The sequence below is a fragment of the Tupaia chinensis genome, unplaced genomic scaffold (genome assembly GCF_000334495.1).
Source record: "Tupaia chinensis unplaced genomic scaffold, TupChi_1.0 Scaffold000493_1, whole genome shotgun sequence".
NCBI lineage: Eukaryota > Metazoa > Chordata > Mammalia > Scandentia > Tupaiidae > Tupaia > Tupaia belangeri.
This window is the reverse complement of record NW_006160005.1, coordinates 282,315-303,864: the sequence shown is the minus strand read 5'-3', so window position 1 is coordinate 303,864 and position 21,550 is coordinate 282,315. Positions and strand designations below refer to the sequence as shown.

The 21,550-nt window shown below is 41.0% G+C and overlaps 1 protein-coding gene across 4 annotated transcripts in view; it reads right to left on the bottom strand.

Annotated features, from left to right (window-relative positions):
• The window catches only part of NDEL1 (nudE neurodevelopment protein 1 like 1), a 71,074-nt gene that overhangs the window by 18,394 nt on the left and 31,130 nt on the right, over window positions 1-21,550 (bottom strand). For all 4 annotated transcript variants that reach the window (XM_027774911.1, XM_027774912.1, XM_006156398.3 and 1 more), the window contains exons 2-5: window positions 8,625-8,722; window positions 6,878-7,031; window positions 5,738-5,886; window positions 2,916-3,052 (exon numbers count right to left, since the gene is read on the bottom strand). In XM_027774911.1, the coding sequence (XP_027630712.1) occupies window positions 2,916-3,052; window positions 5,738-5,886; window positions 6,878-7,031; window positions 8,625-8,710 (526 nt within the window). In that variant the 5' untranslated portion in view covers window positions 8,711-8,722. The remainder of the gene's footprint in view (window positions 1-2,915; window positions 3,053-5,737; window positions 5,887-6,877; window positions 7,032-8,624; window positions 8,723-21,550) is intronic.

The window sequence follows — 21,550 nt, the reverse complement described above, 5'->3', positions numbered from 1 at the left end:
AAGTAAACTTAAAAAAAAAAAACAAAGTTACTAGTAGCAATCAAAGAACTACACATTTTTTAGAAATGAGAGCAATTGGGGTTGGCAGGTGGCATGGAGGTTAAAAGGCACTGGACTCCCACATGTCTGACCACAGTTCAAGTCCTGGACCTGGTGGCTTGCTTGCTCACTCGCGCGCTCTCTCTCTCTCTCTCTCTCCCTCTCTCTGTTCAAAACTGAAAAATAATGATAATAAATAATTCTTAAAGAACAGAAAGAAGAAATGAGCAATTTTCAACTTTCAAGTGGATTGGTTTTTAAAATAATTTTAAATATATTTTTATTAGCAACGCTGATACAGAGTATGAGAAGAACACTCAGTCACTGCCAGAGAGAGTCAAAGGGTCCCAACTTTGTAAAAGGGAATGGGGCAGTATGCACCATAACCATTAGAAACATTCACTCCCTCTACACTTTTAAGAATCTCTCTTTTTTCAGAATTATTTTATTTAAATTTATTTTATTATTATTATTTTAATATTTCTAGAGAGAGAAAGAAAGAGAGAGAGGGAAGGAAAGTGAGAAAGCAAGCCTCTAGGCCCGGGACTCACAGCTGTGTGGGAGTCCAGTACCCTTAACTAACATGCCATCTGCTGGCCCCTAAGAATCTCTTCTAGGGACCAGCAGATGGCATGTTTATGTCAATGGACCCCCACGTAGTCAACCAGTTTGAGTCCGGGACCTGGCAGCTTGAAACTCACTCTGGGCATATGTGTGTACATGCCCAAAATCCCAAGAGGAGAATGAAGGAGAAGGTGTCACAGCATGGCCATCCCCCGTGAGGTGGATTTCTCACTTTCAGTCTCTCTGTCTCTCTCTGGCAAGCACATGCAACCTATAGCAAAAGAATCTCTCTTAAAAGAAAGAAGAATCTCTTCTAACGAAATCAAAAGTATTTCTAAATATTATATATGAGTATCTGACACCACTTACAGCAAAAAGTTAACCATCAATAATAAAGAACTTCATTAAATAAAACAAAAATATATAATAGGATATAATGTCTTTAAAAAACCTACTGTAAAAGATCTTTTAGTGGCATGGAATATATTTTCAGCATAAGGAATGAAAAAATAAATAAATGTGTCTATATAGTATGGTCTGTGTGTAGAATATGGTCCCAGTTGTGTAAAGGAAAAAAACATTTTTTTTGGGGGGTGAGGTTTTTGCTATAGGGTGTGTGCGCTTGCCAGACAGAGAGAGAGACAGAAAGTGAGAAATCACCCCCCAGGAGGTATGGCCACATTGCAATCCCTTCTCCATTCTCCTCTTGGGATCTTGGGCACACACACCCGGCGTGAGTTTTAAGCCACCGGGTCCGGGACTCGAACCGTGGTCAGCTACGTGGGAGTCCAGCGACATAGCCATTACGCTAAATGCTGATCGCAAAAAACATTGATTTTTATTTTTAACATATAAGACTGAAAAGAAATCTGTCAAACTGTGAGTGATTTCTTCCCAGATAAGGAGATTGGCAGCAATATCTATTTTTTTTCTTTATGATATTTGGCATTCTATCACACACACACACACACACACACGCACCTGGCATGAGTTTTAAGCCACTGGGTCCATGAAGAACCTGGAGGGAAAATTTTAAAGGAATATATATATATATATGTATATATATATATATGTATTAGTTATAATATATAAATAGCAATATGTACACACACATAGTGTTATGTGCATAACATGAAATTATTTAAAAGTAGAAGCAATTAAAAAATAAATAAATAGGGACCAGCAGTTAGCGTAATGGCTATGCTGCTAGACTCCCATGTAGTCAACCGCGGTTCGCATCCCAGACCCAGTGGCTTAAAACTCACGCCAGGCGCGTGTGCGTGTGTGCCCAAGGAGAACGGAGAAGGGATTGCAGCATGGTCATCTTCCCTGGGGGATGATTTCTCACTTTCTGTCTCTCTGTCTGTCTCTGTCTGGCAAGCGCACATGCCCTATAGCAAAAACCTCTTAAAAAAAAAAAGAGAGAATTTATAAAAAAGAAAGAAAGTAAAAAATAAATAAATAAATAAATAAGCCATACAGTATATGCCTGGTGGCAGTGGTTAAGGCCTTGGAAAAGAGATCAGGGTTTAAATCCCAGCTGACACGTTCTATGATCCTGGACATAATTCAAGCTTTCTATGCCTGTGTTTTGTCATCTATAAAATGGGGACAATAATACCTACCACTTAGCATTGATGATACAGGTATCAAATAAAAGAGATTAAAAGCACTTGGCACAGTGGTTAAAAACAGTTGTCTTGGGACCAGCAGATGGCATAATGGTTATGTCGCTGAACTCCCATAGAGCTGATCACGGTTTGACTCACACTGAGCATGTGTGCATGTGTGCCCAAAACCCCAAGAGGAAACTGGAGAAGGGACTGTGACAAGGCCATCCCCTCTGGGGGGTGATTTCTCGCTTTCTGTCTCTCTCTCTGTCTCTGTCTCTCTGGCGGGTGCACGCACCCTATATCAAAATATCTCTCTTAAAAAAAATTGATCTAGGACCAGCAGTTAGCGTAATGGCTATGTCGCTGGACTCCCATATAGTCGACCGCAGTTTGAGTCCCAGACCTAGTGACTTAAACTTACGCTGGGACACGTGCCCAAGATCCCGAGAGAAGAATGGAGCGGGACACGTGCCCAAGATCTGAGAGAAGAATGGAGGAGAGGGGATTGCAGCATGACCAACCCCCCTGGGGGGTGATTTCTCGCTTTCTATCTCTCTGTCTCCCTCTATCTTTCTGGCGAGCGCACAGGCCCTATAGCAAAAACCTCTACCAAAAGAAAAAAGGTTGATCTTTAAGTTTACTCTCGACTTAAGGACAGTTAAGGGAATGGATAAATAGTCTTTAAACTATAAATTTTACCTCTTGCTTCATCCTTTAACCTCTGTACAGAGACCAACAAAGATTCCTTTTCATCAAGTTCACTTTCTAAAAATGCATTTCGTTCAATGGCCTGATTTAGCCTTTGTTCAAAGTCTTCCAGTGAAACTATTGTTGCCCTAAAAAAAAAAAAATTAGAGTTTATGAATTAAATAAATAACATGGGGAGACAGTGAATACAAAAGGTAATCTCAGTTTATTTTATGCCCTTTTCTGACTTAGCTGGCCTGAACCACTTTAAAGAGAATGACCTCGCCCTCCCCTGACTACTAGTAGTATTTAGTGTCTCTACTATCATTTGGGCCATTCAAAATGTTCTCTTAAATTCTCTTCTAAATTCCTTAAGACCATTTGTTATACTATTTAAATTCCCACTGGATTTTAAATACAACACAATCAAGTTTATACATTTTTTTCAGGAGAAAAACTTTTTAATGGTTTAAGACTTTGTTCACAAGATTAATTCCCAGATCCCATTCTGTTTACTTCCTGCCAATCTATCCCTTTCTTCCTGCATTTCTCATTATTCATTCAACAAACAGTAACATGCGCTTCCTCTGTACCCCTCCAACTATGTGCTATCTGCTACAGAAATAAAATTCCCTAGCCTCAAGTTAGAACTCTTAATGCCACGTCCAATTTGATCAATTCCCATCAACTGCTGAAACGTCTTGACTTCATTTTCTCTTCACCCTTTTGCCCCAGCCTTCTTTGAAATTCTCCCTTAATTCCCCATTCATCATCTGGATTACTCCTAAATGGCCTTCATATCACCTTTCTACTTTCAATTTCACAGTATCATCTTCCCAAATCAAAACCCAGTGTTACTCTTTTGTTTAAAAAATCTTCAAGAGCTCCCCATTGGCTATAGAGTGACTTTCAATTATACCCCACAAAATTCTACACAACCAAAAACAAAAGGGGGCGGGGAGCAGCAGGTGGTGTGGTGGTTAGTGCACTGGACACTCCCACATGGCTGACCACAGTTGGAATACTGAACCCAGTGGCTTGCTTTTTCACTTTCCCTCTGTACACAACCTGCCCCAATCACCTTCCACTCTCATCTCATTGAGCCACACTGTATACACAAAGTGAAATACTAGTACCTTGGGACTAGCAGTCGGCATAATGGCTATGTTGCTAAACTCCCATGTAGTTGACCACGGTTCGAGTCCCCGACCTAGTGGTTTAAACTCATGCCGGTGTGTGTACATGCGTGCCCAAGATCCCGAGAGGAGAATGGAAGAGAAGGGATTGCAGCATGGCCATCCCCCCTGGGGGGTGATTTCTTGCTTTCTGTTTGTCTCTGTCTTTCTGGCGAGCGCACGCACCCTATAGCAAAAACCTGTCCAAAAAAAAAAACTAGTACCTCAAGCACATTCCTACGCCTCTGCCTTCACATCTGTCTCTTCGCCTGATTCACTGGATTACTCCTTGCACACTTAGTTTCACTCTCTGCAAACATTTCCCCAATCCCCCCGGTGCTCTGGCTGCTCCCTTCTCTACGGCCTGCAGCACCTTACACATCCTTTTTACCAGAGTATTCATCACAGTGAGCGTCAGTATCTGTCACCCCAGAGCAATTCCTCTGAATCCTCAACCCTAGTGTGTCAGTCACTGAAGAGTCACTTAATAAATATTATAAAAAGAAACACCAGGCGGTAATTGTAAAGTAATAAAGTTTGGAATGGTTAAGAAATGACTAATTATGGGTACATGAAGGTCTGGCAACAGAAATAGCAAGCCATTATAGGTTGTTCAAGAAGACTGTAATGAAAGCAATACTGTGAAAAAATTTATCAGTCAGTATTAAAACAAAAGAGAATAAAACAGAATAAGAATGTTAAGACAGATCGGCGAGGCGATAACTGCAGAATGCAGGTAACTGCAGAATCCAGGTATCAGGTATGAAGACCCACAGAAAAATTCAGCAGAGGGAAGATGGAGAGATGCATGAGACATGTTTTAAAGAAAAATCAATTGGACCAACAACTGTACATGAAAGAAAAAAGGAAAAAAAAATTGAAAGAGAACAGAGTGGAAGGGCATTATCTGGGGAGATTGAGATTTTTGGTTCCTTTCCATCCAGTAAGTTACGGGTAACACGAAATACCAAAAGGAAACATTCTAGGACTAAGATCAAGGTGATAGTTTGAGCCCAATGATAAAAATTTTAATCATTCATTGACAACTTTGGTATTTTTATCAAAAATGCACATCATCCAGGGACCAGCAGTTAGCATAATGGCTACATTGCTGGACTCCCACGTAGTCGACCACGGTTCAAGTCCTGGACCCAGCGGCTTAAACTCACGCCGGGTGCATGTGCGTGCGTGCCCAAGATCCCAAGAGGAGAATAGAGAAGGGATTACGGCGTGGCCATCCCCCCTGGGGGGTGATTTCTCGCTTTCTATCTCTCTGTCTCCGCCTTTCTGGCGAGCACACGCGCCTTCTGGCGAAAACCTCTCAAAAAAAAAAAAAAAATGCACATCATCCATTTACTTTTATTTTTTCTTAATGTTGCTAGAAGGCACATGTACTCACCAGAGAGAGAGAGAGGAAAAGTGAGAAAGCATCCCCCCTGGGGGACAATCACTCTGCAGTCTCTACTCCTCCCTTTCTCCCCTCTAGATTTTGGGTGCACATACATGCACACTTGCACACACACACACACACACACACACACACACACACACACATCCCTGGTGTTTCTTTCCTTCACTTGGGTCAGGATGCAAACCTATAGTCGGCCAAGTGGAAATCCAGCCTCCTTAACCGCCATACCACTAGCCAGCCCCATTTACCTTTTGGCTCGCTCCAGGTCATCATTGGCCTGCTCCAGCTCTCTCACATACTTGTGTAACTGTTCCTTAATGGCCCGAGTCTGACTTAAATCATCTTCTAATACCGAGACTTGCTTGTAGCTCTGTGCATATTGATGTTCTAGTTTCTCCTGAAGGCACAGGTATCGAGAGCAAAGGGTGTGTCATTAATACATAGTCCTCTTTAATAAAGGATTAAAGGGGGAAAAAAAACAAAGATCCACTCATGTTCTGGGTTGATGATGAAACCCTCTTATTCTCGTTTTTATAATATTTAAAAAATAACTAAATGACACATTCATTCTAAGTACCTTCACTCATAAAATTTAGATAATCAACCATTCTTTCAGAAAGAAATCTAATAATAACCCCTCTGAAAAGTAAAATAATGACACACTTGTCTCAAAATCCTCAAACTTGGGGTGTATAGGGGGGCTTTGGGTTCTCCAGCTAAATGCAGCCCAGGATCAGCACAGAAAAGCAGACAGACTGTCTATGAGCTTCAAATGTCCTACACCTAACCTGTCCTTCCACTCCCCCCTAAAACCTACCCACTCCCCAGACATGACCTCTTACAAGCTTTTGGCAAAGGCAGGTGATAAAGAGCAGAGTAAAGGGTTATTCTTTTTATTCCTAAACACTCCTTTCAAGAAGAGAAATTTTTAACCCAAACTAAACTAAAACATGTCTCATATAAACATAAGTATGTATTTCATATTTCATATAAATACAATTTTTTTTCCTAGCCTCCGGTCTAGGACTCGAACTACAATCGGCCTCAAGGGAGTCCGGCACCTTAACCACCATACCTCCACAATTTTAAAGTACTGCAGAATGAGGTAAACTATCAAAACAAATCATCAGGGAGCTTTTCAAAATATAGTTAGGAACTTACAGCTAGAAAGGTGATGGTTATGAAGTTTCTTAGTGAACTCCTATACCTTTCCCTTGGTTCCAAGAAAGACAACAGTTTATCCAGAAAGAAAATCACAGTAAGGTTTTCTGGTTTGGGGGGGATTCTTTCACATATTTGGTCCCTGCTGTTCTTAAGCAATTTTCTGAAATATTCTCATTTTAGTAAAACCCAGCACATTAGACACCAGCTTCTGGTGCTGCAATTACCTTTAATGCCTCCACTTCATATTTCAGTCTTTGGTTATCAGCTTGCAAGTCTCTGTTTCTTTGTTCAGCCTGTACTAACTGTGCCTCCAACTCTGCTTCTAATTCTCTGCTTCCTTCCTGGAATTCAACTAGCTCATCCCGAGCTTCCTGGAAGCTAATCGGAAACAAAGAGGGAAAGATGAATTACAGTGGAAACCATGAGGATTGCCTTGAAGCTGATAATATATCAATTGATTAGTTTCTGCCTGAATGTCAATGCTGTCATAAAATACATGAAACAACAAAAACAATCTGTTTTGTATCTTTTACTACATAGATAGTCAAGGTTCAATGAAATGAGTTACAAGCCCCAAAACAACTGAAATCGGTCATTACAATATTTATGAAAACCTTTTGGTTATCATCCAAAAGGTTTCCTAAGTGAAGTAACTTAAATTTGTTCTTTTTTTTCTTTTTTTTTTTTTTTGAGAGGTTTTTGCTATAGGGCGCATGCACTCACCAGAAAGAGAGAGACATAAAGCGAGAAATCATCCCCCCAGAGGGTATGGCCACACCTCAGTCCCTTATCTTCTCCTCTCAGGATCTTGGGCATGTAAGCAAACACATCCGGCATGAGTTTTAAGCCGCCAGGTCCGGGACTTGAACTGTGGTCGACTACATGGGAGTCCAGTGATATAGCCATTACGCCAACTGCTGGTCCCATAAATTCGATAAAATACTCTATACCCCTGAAGCTCTACCCTATTCTTCAATACTTTGCCAACAGAGATAACACTTGCTTGAAGTGAATTAAAGTCCGTTATATAGAGCTTTATCTAGACAGCTTATTGGATTCACTAAGTAACCAAAATGGTACAGAAGAGGCAGTATGCACACTGCAAGTCAAAGATGGCCTGGACTAGTAACAAGTATAAAATGAGGAAAACTATCAGAACAAATTGTAAACGATGCTAAATGTTTCTACTAACAACTTGAAGAATATAAGGACCAGCAGATGGCGTAATGGTTACATTGCTAGTCTCCTGCATGGCCAACTACAGTGCATGTACTGGACCTGGTAGCTTGAAACTCACTCCAGGTGTGTGTGCATGCATGCCCAAGATCCTGAGAGGAGAATGAAGAAGGGATTGTGGCGTGGCCATCCTCCCTGGGGATTGATTTCTCGCTTTCTGTCTCTGACTCTGTCTCTCCAGTGAGCACGCACGCCCTGTAGCAAAAATCTCTCTTAAAAAAAAAAAAAAGATTTATGGGCATCTGGTGTAATTCATGATATCCATGAACTTGGATAAGGAAAAAAAAATTTAAACAATATAAAGATTTGTGGTATTTTTATACTATTTTAGTACAAAGAATGTTGTAACTGTTTCTAAAATCTTAATCCTAAATCTGAAGCTCTAAATTTAGCTTTATGATTTTTTGAGAGATTTTTGCTATAGAGTGCATGCGCTCACCAGAGAAAGACAGAGAGACAGAAAGTCACTCCCCATGAGGGAAGGCCATCCTGCAATCCCCTCTCCTCCATTTTCCTCTTGGGATTTTGGGCACATATGCACCTGGGATGAGTTTTAAGCCACCAGGTCCAGGACTTGAACTGCAGTCAACTATGTGTAAGTCCAGTGATGTAACCATTACACCATCTGCTGGTCCCTTAATTTAGCTTTATGTTTAAAAAAAAAAAAATGCACAAGCTAGACAGGGTATATTTCGAATGCCCTTCTCTGTTGTTTAGTATGCTTTTCAACAGTACCTTTGTTTATACTTCAAAGAAAGTTCCTTCCAGTAAGCAGTTTCCTCCTTTAAACTTGAAAAATCTGGTATATCTTCACCATCCATGATCAAGAAAGCCTGTGAAATATTAAAAACAAACCTGTTAGAAATTAGAGAACACAGGAATCTAAGGAAAAGTACAAAATCTGGGACAGCACTAAATCTGTAGCAATTTGGAAGGAGATAAATATGAAAGACTCTAAGAGTGGTTAACTCTTTCATGCACTCAGGCACGCAAATCACCTTACTGCCTACTGTCGGGGACAAATAATGTGGATGAAGTCATGACAAGAGACAGGATCAGTAAAGTCCTTTGGTTCAAAAGCACATGAGGTGCTTTTGGTGCCAGCATTAGGTTCTGGATGATGCGGCCCCACAGAGTCATCCTGCACACAGAGTTCCAGCCGTTGGTTTATGGCCAACTGATCTCCTGAGAATCAGGTGACAGAAATAACATTGTCAGGGATGGTGCTACTGCTTCTGTATGCCCTTCCCTGTTGCACAATTGCTTCAAATTGCCAGGTGATCCTACTATGAGATCAGGCATCACATTCCCAATAATTTGCTATTTCTGCATTTCTAAAACCTTCTTGTTAATTATCTTTTAAGTTCAAAGCTTTCTGCAAAAGTTCACTAATCTCCAGCTTCAATTATCTTTCTTTTTTTTTTTAAAAAAAAGAATGATTTATTTAATTTTATTTATTCTTATTTTAATTTGCTACAGGGCACCTGCGCTCACCAGAGATATTCAGAAAGACAGAGGGAAAGTGAGAAAGCAAGGCACCAGGTACAGGACTCAAACTGCAGTCAGCCATGTGGGAGTCCAGTGCCCTAACCACCATGCCACCACTTACTGGCCCCTTCAATGATCTTTCATCTTGGTTCTTCTTCCAAGGCACCTTCCAAGGTGTGTGCAGGGAGGGCAGGGGGGAGGGGATGACACTCTACCTAGTCAGGGTTTGCATTAAGTCTGACTACCTACAACTCCTAACGATTGTCAGGCCAGATGTAATACCAAAGATGTTAGACCCACTCTAGATTCATGCCTACCGTGTCTTACAACCCCCTACCCAAGCATCCCATTTCATAGTCCAACAATACTATTCTCAAAATAGACTTCACACTCTAAGTTATTTCAGGTCTGGATGTTTTCTCTACTTGGAATGGCTCTCCCTTCCTTGCATTTGGAAAGCTCCTAGATAGCTTAAAACCTGGCTGTCATCTTTTCCAGAAAGCCTTTCCTGCTCTCACCCAGACAGCACTAAATCTCCTGTACTCCTGGCTACCTCTGCTCCCCACATGCTTGCACTGCTATACTTACCACACAGTCAAGCATTTACTTACACCTTTGAGCCCCCATTAGGCTCTATACTATTCTTATTTATTTCTGTCTCAATACAATGTCTGTATAATAATCATATTTACTAATTAAACCATAATAGTTGAATCAACCTAATCCATACTGGGCAGTAAGAACTCCAGATCAGCTTTAAAAGTAAATCCAGGGGGGGACCAGCAGGTGGCATGGTGATTAAGGTGCTGGACACTCCCACATGGCCGAACGCGGTTCGAGTCCCCCTGGCAGCTTCCTCTCCCTTTCCCTCTCTCTCTCTCTCTCTCTCTCTCTCTCTCTCTCTCTGTGTCTCTCTCTGGTCAAAATCCTTCCCTGTTGCACAATTGCTTCAAATTGCCAGGTGATCCTACTATGAGATCAGGCATCACATTCCCAATAATTTGCTATTTCTGCATTTCTAAAACCTTCTTGTTAATTATCTTTTAAGTTCAAAGCTTTCTGCAAAAGTTCACTAATCTCCAGCTTCAATTATCTTTCTTTTTTTTTTTAAAAAAAAGAATGATTTATTTAATTTTATTTATTCTTATTTTAATTTGCTACAGGGCACCTGCGCTCACCAGAGATATTCAGAAAGACAGAGGGAAAGTGAGAAAGCAAGGCACCAGGTACAGGACTCAAACTGCAGTCAGCCATGTGGGAGTCCAGTGCCCTAACCACCATGCCACCACTTACTGGCCCCTTCAATGATCTTTCATCTTGGTTCTTCTTCCAAGGCACCTTCCAAGGTGTGTGCAGGGAGGGCAGGGGGGAGGGGATGACACTCTACCTAGTCAGGGTTTGCATTAAGTCTGACTACCTACAACTCCTAACGATTGTCAGGCCAGATGTAATACCAAAGATGTTAGACCCACTCTAGATTCATGCCTACCGTGTCTTACAACCCCCTACCCAAGCATCCCATTTCATAGTCCAACAATACTATTCTCAAAATAGACTTCACACTCTAAGTTATTTCAGGTCTGGATGTTTTCTCTACTTGGAATGGCTCTCCCTTCCTTGCATTTGGAAAGCTCCTAGATAGCTTAAAACCTGGCTGTCATCTTTTCCAGAAAGCCTTTCCTGCTCTCACCCAGACAGCACTAAATCTCCTGTACTCCTGGCTACCTCTGCTCCCCACATGCTTGCACTGCTATACTTACCACACAGTCAAGCATTTACTTACACCTTTGAGCCCCCATTAGGCTCTATACTATTCTTATTTATTTCTGTCTCAATACAATGTCTGTATAATAATCATATTTACTAATTAAACCATAATAGTTGAATCAACCTAATCCATACTGGGCAGTAAGAACTCCAGATCAGCTTTAAAAGTAAATCCAGGGGGGGACCAGCAGGTGGCATGGTGATTAAGGTGCTGGACACTCCCACATGGCCGAACGCGGTTCGAGTCCCCCTGGCAGCTTCCTCTCCCTTTCCCTCTCTCTCTCTCTCTCTCTCTCTCTGTGCCTCTCTCTGGTCAAATTAAAATTAAATCAATGAATAAATAAAGTTAAATAAATAATAATTTTTTTAAAAAAAGTAAATCCAGGGAACCAGCCGTTAGTGTAATGGTTATGTCGCTGGACTCCCACGTAGTCGACTGCGGTTCGCATCCCAGACCAGGTGGCTTAAAACTGACGCCGGGCGCGTGTGCGTGCGTGCCCAAGATCCTGAGAGGAGAATGGAGGAGAGGGAATTGTGGTGTGATCATCCCCCCTGGGGGGTGATTTCTCGCTTTCTGTCTCTCTGTCTCTCTCTGTCTGTCTTGAGAGCACACACGCCCTATAGCAAAAACCTCTCCAAAAAAAAAAGAAAAAGAAAGAAAGAAAAAAAAAAAGTAAATCCACAGGTCCAGCAAGTGGTGTGGTGGTAGGAGTGCTGGATCCCATATGGCCAATTCTGCGGTTTGGAATCCCAGACTTGGTAGCTTGAAAAACACACAGGGCGCATGTGCATACATGCTCAAGATTTGGAAAAAACGGAGAAGGGACTACAGCATGACCATCCACTGTGGGAAGGAGGGGTGATTTCTCACTTCCCTCTCTCTTAGACTCTGTCTCTCTTTGGCAAATGCACAAGCTTTATGGCAAAAATCCAAATTTAAAAAAGAAAGTAAATTCATAAATACCTGGAGATATAGAGAGCATGGAGTTCACCTAGCATGATTTTCTTGTGAAGGTTAAGGAAAAACTCAGTCACAAACAAGAACAAATATAAAACTCCAATTTGGGGGTAGATATACCAAAGAGAAATGGTTTTTAATGGAATAAAACTAACATTTAACTTTATGTATTTAAAATTTCTTTGAGGCCTACTACAAATTTTCCTTTCTCATACAAGTCTTTCCTGACCACAGTATCTATTATCCCATACTTTCATGGCACCAAGCATAACACCTTGCCCTGAGAAAGCACTTAATGCTTTGCAAACATTTAATGAACACCTATCATGTGTCAGATGCTGTTCACTGGATAAACATACATTGACTATGCCCTCCTCTGATCTGATTATCCTTACACTGGCACATCTGTATGATTCTTGGAGCTACCTAGAGTACGAGAGCACATTAAAATAAACACCAAAAGGGAGGAAGCCCTGCAGAGACTGGGTTCTGGGATATCAGTTCTGCCATTAAATCATTTAAGCATCTGCTTAATCTCTTAGGTCTCCGTCTTTTCACTTAATAAGGATTTAGACTATATTAGATGACTTATAACGTTTCTTCAAATATGACTAGTGATTACTGCATAATATGGATTCATTTTATAATCCTATCCTTTTATCAAAGTTCCCGATTCCCACTACACTTTCCCAGATGTAGGGATGATCTTGTTTATAATTGTAATTTAATTTGTAGTAAGGTATGAATGAGAATAAAGTTCACCCAGCAGCAGCAAGAGGTATCTGTATTTCAAAAGAAGATCCAAAGCACTTAAAGGCACTACTATGTGGTACTGATAACAGATTATTGCCTAAATCTCCTTGAGGGTCGGGACATATTTTGTAATAATGGCCGAGATAAAAACAATTATAGGATATATGAGAGAAGCATCTAGGGATGAGACAATAATCCCTCTGTGTCCCTTAAATACTTGACTTGAAGTCTCTCCCTCAGATTCCCTAAAAATTATTGGGATTGAGCCGGCAGGTAGCATGGTGGTTAAGGGTGCTGGATTCCACATAGCTGACCACAGTTCAAGTCCCAGATCTGGCAGCTTGCTTTCTCACTCACTTTCTCTCTCTCTCTCTTGCTCTCGCTCTCGCTCTGTCCCTCTCTGGTCAACTTTTAAAATAAATAAATAAATAAATAAATAAATAAATAAATAAATAAATAAATAAATAGTTAAATAAAATAATTATATTTTTTAAAATATTGGGATTATATTTTTTTGAGAGATTTTTGTGATAGGGCACATGTGCTCACCAGAGAGAAAGTGAGAAATCCCCCACCAATGGGTGATGGCCACACTGCCATCTTTTCTCCTCCAGTCTCCTCTCAGGATTCTGGGCATGCACACATATGTACTTGATGTGAGCTTCAAGCCGTGGGTCAGAACCCCAACTGCAGTAGACTACGTAGAGTCCAGCAATGCAACCATTATGCATCTGCTGGTTCTTTGGGATTATATTTTAAATCTACAAATTCAGCCCTCAAGAAGTTGATTATAAACGCCTAGCTACAGATCTTCAAACTTGAATAGATGCTGCCATTTTTGTTTTGTTTTGATTTTAAAAATTTATTTAACTTTACTTATTATTATTTTAATATCTCCAGAGAGAGACACAGAGAAAGAAAAAGTGAAAAAAGAAGCCTCTAGAATCGGGACTCGAACCACAGTTGGCCATGTGGGCGTCCAGTGCCATTAACCACTACACCACCTGCTGGTCCTGGTGCTGCCATTTGAACTCTGTCAACCAAATTTCAATGCTCAAATATTCAGATTTTGATACATCATCCAATAAATTATGGTTTTACAAAATGTCATGAAGAGCAGGGTTGACATAGAGGGAAGATTCTGCTGCTACTTACCCTCCTTCAAGCAAAAAATAAATGAAGAGGAATGAAAGACTAAGTCTCTCCAGCTAGTTTTGAGGGCAGGACCTGGGTCTTATTTGCAAATCCCTCTGCATCACCAGAAAGAACACAGGAGAAGTTGACTTGGCTGATAATCTTTCTCTCATTATTTCCTCTTTATTTTTAAAGTACTCCTTTCTTTTACTAGCATCTGAATTTCTATTTTAGGAATGGAGTAAGCAAAAAAGTTTGTAAGTGGTTTATTTCTACCTCACAATGTGCCGCCATGTAGAAATTAAGTTTATAAAATGTATCACTCTAGGTTGTATCAAATTAACAGATAGTGCCAAGGCACACTCACAGTTGTTCCCGTATGTTTCCCATCAAAGAACAGAGAGCTGATGGGACTTACTGGGGAGAACCCGGGAGATGCCACTGCACACTAGCTACTCAAATCATCATCAGCCTACCCTTCAGTCTTAAATTTAAATGGACAACCAAGAACCACCTGTCACATGAGAAAACCCAGCAGTGTAATTAAGAAAATCCTAAGACCTACTGACCTGAGAGGAATCAGGTAACTCAGGAAGAGAGAGGAGAGAATTTTTTTTCTCATACAAGAAGTCAGGAGGGAGGGACCGGCAGGTGGTATGGTGGTTAAGGGCGCTGGACTCCCACACGGCTAACCACGGTTCGAGTTTCAGACTTGGTGGTTTGCTTTCTCTCTCATTCTGTCCCTCTGGACAAATTAGAATAAATAAATAAGTAAAGTTAAATACAAAATAAATTTAAAAAAAAAGAAGTCAGGAGGGTTCCCTTTCATACACTTTAAGAGACAGTGACAAGAAGAAAAATAAAAGAGAAACAGTGACAAAAGAGAGAGAAAACCATATGATGGAGGACATGGGGGCTCCCATGAAAAGTCCCAAAATGGAAGCCTAGATCATCAGGTTCAGAGAGTAACTGAGGTAGATAAGGGGCTCCAAGAGAAAAAGGACTCCCATGGAACAGCCAGCCTGGCTGAGAAGCTCGTACAGCTGAGGTTCTGGTGATGGCGTGTGATTCTCTCGTTAACAACAGAAAGAGCAACTGAAACCTCAAGAAAATAAAACAATGTCAGTCCTGCCTGATCCATATATAAAACATTTTCTTAATGATTTCAAGTTTAGAAATGTTAGCCTACTGATTTTATATTATTTTAAACAACTGGGATAAGTTCCCTAACTTTATGGCTGGCCAACCACTAATTTCCATTTTGGGTCTTCAATTTGTCCTAAGTTTCCTAATAAAAAAAAAAAATTATTTTATTTAACTTTGTTTTGTTTTGTTTTTGAGAGATTTTGCTATAGACCACATATGCTCACCAGAAAGACAGAGAGAGATAGAGAGACAGAAAGCGAGAAATCACCCCCCAAGAGGGATGGTCACGCCACAATCCCTTTTCCTCCATTCTCCTCTCGGGATCTTGGGCACGCATGCACTCATGCCGGGTGTGAGTTTAAGCCACTGAGTCCGGGACTCGAACCTCAGTCGACCATATGGGAGTCCAGCAACACAGCCATTATGCCAACTGCTGGTCCCCTATTTAACTTCATTTGTTGTTATTATTATTTTACAATTTGATCAGAGAGAGAGAAAGACAAAGTGAGAAAGCAAGCCACCAGCTCCAGGACTCGAACCACGGTTGACCATGTGGGAGGAGTTCAGAGCCTTTAAGCAGTTTATTTGGTCTCCTCAAAGTGAGCATTTCTTGTCTTTTTAGCCTATCATTATTGGGAGCCATTTCAGTCCCTTAAATATTTTCACTGTCTTGCTTTAAGACTGTCCCTGGATTTAAGTAACTATCACTACTTCAGTGTTCACTATTTTATTTACGAGTAAGGTAATTTTTCTTAGATTCTCAGTATTCTTTTTCTTTCAGTTTTGTTTGCCCACTGGAAAGAGGGAGGAGAAGGGAGATAGAGAGAAAAATCACCCTGAGGGGGGATGGCCTCGCCACAATCCCCTCTCTTCCAGTCTCCTCTCAGGATTCAGCATTCTTCCTGGGACACACAGCATTTGATAACATTGCTGACGGTGTAGTGTATGAGCCAGTGTCCTTCCACAAGTTCCTACTGACTCTGAGAGGCCTTCCTTGGCTTAGAACACTGAATGTATTTGAATGTGAAGTCAATCCTTCTACAAACAGGGTTAAGATAGCTTTTTTTTAAAGACAGCTTTTATTTATCAATGTTATTAGCCAGCCTACTTTGAAACTTTTCTGTGTGAGGGTGTGTTTATGTTGTTTTTGACCTGCTTACACAATATCAGAGGACCTACAGACAGTTACTGCTTTGAAGAGAGCTGAGCTATGTAGTAACCCCAGAGGAAAGGTGTTGTTTACACCTTGGGTGAATGGCTGGGAGGAGTTCATGCCTCGAACTTTCCGTCCTTAACAGGGACATATTCTTAATCCAACTAGCAAGTTTCCCATCAGTGTCCCTGATGACTCAGGTTTTAAAGAGATTTTTGCATGAAAATTCTTAAGAATCTAGTTCTAGCTCTTGCACCCACTTTGACCAACTACTTACTTCAGTGTCAAATAATTCTAGCAAAACTATTGTAATATAGTATGTTGTTCTACTTCACATACACACTTTTTGTTTTTAAGAGGTTTTTGCCATAGGCCACATGCACTGACCAGACAGAGACAGTAAGAGAGAAAGTGAGAAATCACCCCACCACCCCACCACCCCATCCCCCCACCCTCGGGGAGGATGGCCATGCCACACAACCCCTTTTCCTCCAATCTCCTCCCAGGATCTTAGGCACCCATGCACACACCCAGCATGATTTATCAAGCCACCAAATCCAGGACTTGAACCACAGACTGCTATGTGGGAGTGTGGCAATATAGCCATTGTGCCATCTGCTGTCCCCCACACATACAAATCTTTTTTTTTTCTAGCTGAATCTAATATGAACTGGATTTTGACCACAATTATTCTTTTTAATCACAGCCTACTTTCACAACTTGCTTACTGGCCCCTCAAACAGTATTATAACCTATGCCAGAAATCATTTCCTAATGACTATCATCTTTTCCAGAACCAATTAAAAATACTTAACCAAGAATAAGTCATGGAAGCAGCAGAGCACAGTGGTTAAGGATCCAGACGCTGAAGCTAAATTTCCTGGGTTTGAAATTAGACTCCTCCACTCGCTAATTGGGTGACCTTGGACAACTTAACCACTCACTGCCCCATTTCCTCACCTGTACAATTGGGATAATCATTAAAACAAGGTTGTTATGAAGATTAAGCGAGTTAACATTCGTAAAACTCTTAGAACAGAGAGCCTGGTACATAGTAAACACAGCATAAATGCTCATTAAATTACAAGAAATTGGTAGTTCAACTGTGGACCTTTGAAGTATAATCACAAAGTAAATAGGCTCCACAATTTAAAACATACAAGTGAGGGATCAGCAGGTGCCGTGGTGGTTGAGACGCTGGATTCCCACATGACGGATCACGGTTCGATTCCCAGACCTGATACCTTGCTGTCTCACTCTCCCACTCTCTCCGTCTGTCTGTCTGTCTCTGGTCAAACTAAACAAAAAAAAAACTATGATGATAATAAATGAAATTAATTTTAAAAAATATAAATGATTTCTTAAAAGTAATCATTCCAGGAAGTTATATGCATATTTCAGTGATAGCACCACCAAAACATTTCTAAAACCTCCCTTTTTGAATAACCTTTAAGAACCAGATGAAGAACTAAGCAAAAGTTACCTTCATGTTCACATCTCATTTTTATTCCTTATTAACTGGTATTGTCCAGCTTTATCACCCTAATTATATTCATCAGGCTTAACCTTTTTAAAAATCAGTTTCTTTACAAAAGAAAAAAAAAATTCTACCACTGCAGAGATTCATAAGACCTTTTCAGGGGCTGTGAAGACAGTTTGTTCAGTTTGCTTCAGGTTACATTGGGAGGATACATACGTTTACTGTGTTATTTGAAACTATGTAACTGGAGATTTTAAGGCTATAGAAAGCTAGCCAATATCAAAAAATACACTGCAAAAAATATATATATTCTACTTGTACAGCTACAATTTTTGAAACTGGAATGAAAGCAGGTAATTCTGTATTTTCTATTCCTCCCCTCTACCATATTCTCTCTCTTTTTTTTATTTAAAAAAATTTTTAAGACAGATTTTTACTATAGGGCACATGCACTCGCCAGAGAGAAAGAGAGAGACAGAGAGACAGAAAGCGAGGTTGGCCACACCGCAATCCCTTCTTCTCCATTTCCTCTCAGACTTTGGGCATGCACGCACGTGCATCCAGCATGAGTTTAAGCCTTCAGGTCCAGGACTCAAACCATGGTCAACTATGTGGGAGTTTAGTGACATAACCATTGCGCAATCTGCTGGTCCCTCATTTCATTATTTGGGGTTTTTTTTAAAGTTGCTACAGGGCACGTGCACTCACCAGGAGAGACAGAGACAGAAAGTGAGAAAGCAAGCCGCCAGAACCGGCACTTGAACTGCAGTCAGTCATGTGGGAGTCCAGGGCCTTAGCCACCACACCACCTGCTGGCCCTGATATTCTCTTAATACTATGTCTCATGTGGACAGAATAGTCAGAAGTATAACTTTTACATCACATCAGGTATTATCATATTGTATGTGACCTTTAGATATCTAGCAACAACCAATAAACTCACTCAGGTTTAAACAGCCTGTACAAAATGCCTTACTTACAAGGATACCACTCTTTGTACAATGGTAAGAAGAATCTATTTTGTACAATATTGTCTTCTGGTTAAACAGTTGTAGTACAGACCAAAGAGGTAGAAGAGTTCTTTTGGAACTCACTATGGATAGTACATACCATTTTACCAAAATTCTTCTATTCCCAAAAGTTACATTTATAGATTTTTTAATTTTTCTTTCCTTTTTTTAATAACTTATTTTATTTTTTATTATTTATTCATTTATTTCTAACTTGACCTGAGAGAGAGACATGGTGAGAGAGAGAGGACATGAGAAAGAAAGCAAGCCACCAGATTAAGGACTCAAACCCTGGTTGGCCATGTAGGAGTGTCCAGCGCCCTAACCACCACGCCACCTGCTGGTCCCAACTTTTCTTTCCTTTTTTTTAGAGAGATTTTTGCTATAGGGCATATGCGCTCACCAGACAGACAGAGAGAGACAGAAAGCGAGAAATCATACCCCAAGGGGGATGACCACACCGCCATCCCTTTTCCTCCATTATACTCTTGGGATTTTGGGTACACAAGCACATGCACCTGGAGTGAGTTTAAGTCCCGGGTCCAGGACTAGAACCACAGTCAACTACATGGGAGTCCAACGACATAGCCATCATGCCATCTGCTGGTCCCCAGAGTTTTTAACTTTTCAAATTGATCAAAAATATGGTCTCTTTTTTGAGCCTATTAAATTTCTTTTTCTACTTTACAGAGTGCTCAGAAATTTGTGTCAAAATTTACCTCAGTATGGTTTAAAATGAAAATAAAAGTAAGTTTTGCAGGTATCAGGAAAATAAGATCTAAGTTTTTTTGGTTTTGTTTTAGGTTTTTACCATCTGCATGTTCATTTCCTGGAGATAGAAAGAGAGAAAGTGAGAAATCACGGGCTGGGTGGATGGTCACGCTGCAATCCATTCTCTACCATTCTCTTCCTGGAATTTTGGGCAGGCATGCATGCACATGCACCTGACATCAGGTAGGTTTGGAGCTGGAACTGCAGTCAGCAATCTAGGAGTCTAGAACCTTGAGGTTTCTACTTATTTGAAGTACTCCTTATCCAACTTAAATTTATTTAATTTAAAATGTTATAACAGAAGTACGGTTTCAAAAGATTTAGCAATTTTTATCTGGATGAGGTCAACCTCTAACCAGGGCTAGTCAAAGGTTTTCTTTGTTCTATAGGTGGTCCAATTTTAAACAATAATTCTAATAACAATTCAGAAGATATACTTCACTTAGTTTCCCTTTACTTCTCTTCAACCCATGACATAATGCTGCATTTTGCCCCATCTGCTTTATGATTTAGCAGTCTTTACCCTGAGTGCATTAAAAACAATACAATTGGGGCCGGTAGGTGGCATAGTAGCTAATGCACTGGACTCCATGTGGTCGACCATGGTTCAAGTCCCAGACCCAGTGGCTTAAATTTATGCCAGGCACATGTGCACATGCATGCCCAAAATCCTGAGAGGAGAATGGAGGAGAAGGGATTGCAGTATGGCCATCCCCCATCTCTCTGTCTCTCCAGCGAGTACACACACCCTAAGCAAAAATCTCTGGGTGGGGAACCCCACAATACCATTAGGCCCAGCAGGTGGCATGGTGGTTAGGGTGCTAGATTCCCACATGCCAACAGTGGTTTGAAAATCACAGCAAATAAATAGATAATTAAATGTTTAAATACACAAAATTTGGGCCAGCCTCATGGCGCAGTGATTGAGGAAGCCAGATCCCACATAGCCAATTGAATGATTTGAATCTCTGCCCAGTGACCTGAAAAGTGTGTGTGTGTGTGTGTGTGTGTGTGTGTAGGCACACATGCACACACCCTGAATGTGGTCAAATCTTGATGAGATGGAGACATTAAGAAGGAATTGCAGGGACCAGCAGTTAGTGTAATGGCTATGTCACTGGACTCCCACGAAGTCGACCGTGGTTCGCCTCCCGACTCGGTGGCTTAAACTAACGCGGGGCGCATGGGCGTGCGGGGCGCATGGGCGTGCGTGCCCAAGAACCCGAGAAAAGAATGGAAGAGAAGGGATTGCAGCATGGCCATCACCCCTGGGGAGTGATTTCTCGCTTTCTGTCTCTCTGTCTGTCTGGCCAGCGCACGCGCCCTATAGCAAAAACCTCTCAAAAAAAAAAAAAGAAGGGATTGCAGTGTGGGGGACCAGCAGCTAGCATAATGGCTATGTCGCTGAACTCCCATGTAGCCAACCGCAGTTCAAGTCCTGGACCTGGTTGCTTAAACTCACGCTGGGCGCATGTGCGTGCGTGCCCAAGATCCCGAGAGGAGAATGGAGAAGGGACTGTGGCGTGGCCATCCCCCCTGGGGGGTGATTTCTCACTTTCCATCTCTCTGTCTCTGTCCTTCTAGCGAGCGCACGCACCCTATATAGCAAAAACCTCTTCAAAGAAAAAAGAAGGGATTGCAGTGTGACCACGCCCCATGGGGGGGTGCTTTCTCTCTGATAAGGGTATTATGTACTTTTTATTTTATAAAAGAAATAGAATAAAATTTTTAATCAAAAAAGGAACAACTCAGGTCAGCAGGTGGCATGGTGCTTAAGGGTGCTAGACTCCCACATGGTTGACACTGGTTCAAGTCCCGGATCTGGCAGCTTGCTTTCTCACATTCCCTCTCTCTCTGGCTCTGTCCCTCTCTGGTCAAATTAAAATAAGTAAATAAATAAAGTTAAATGGAAAAAATTTTCTAAAAAAAAAAAAAAAAAAAAGAAACCAAATTAAAAAAAAAAAAAAAAAAAAACCAAAAACCATAAAAAGATTGGGGTAA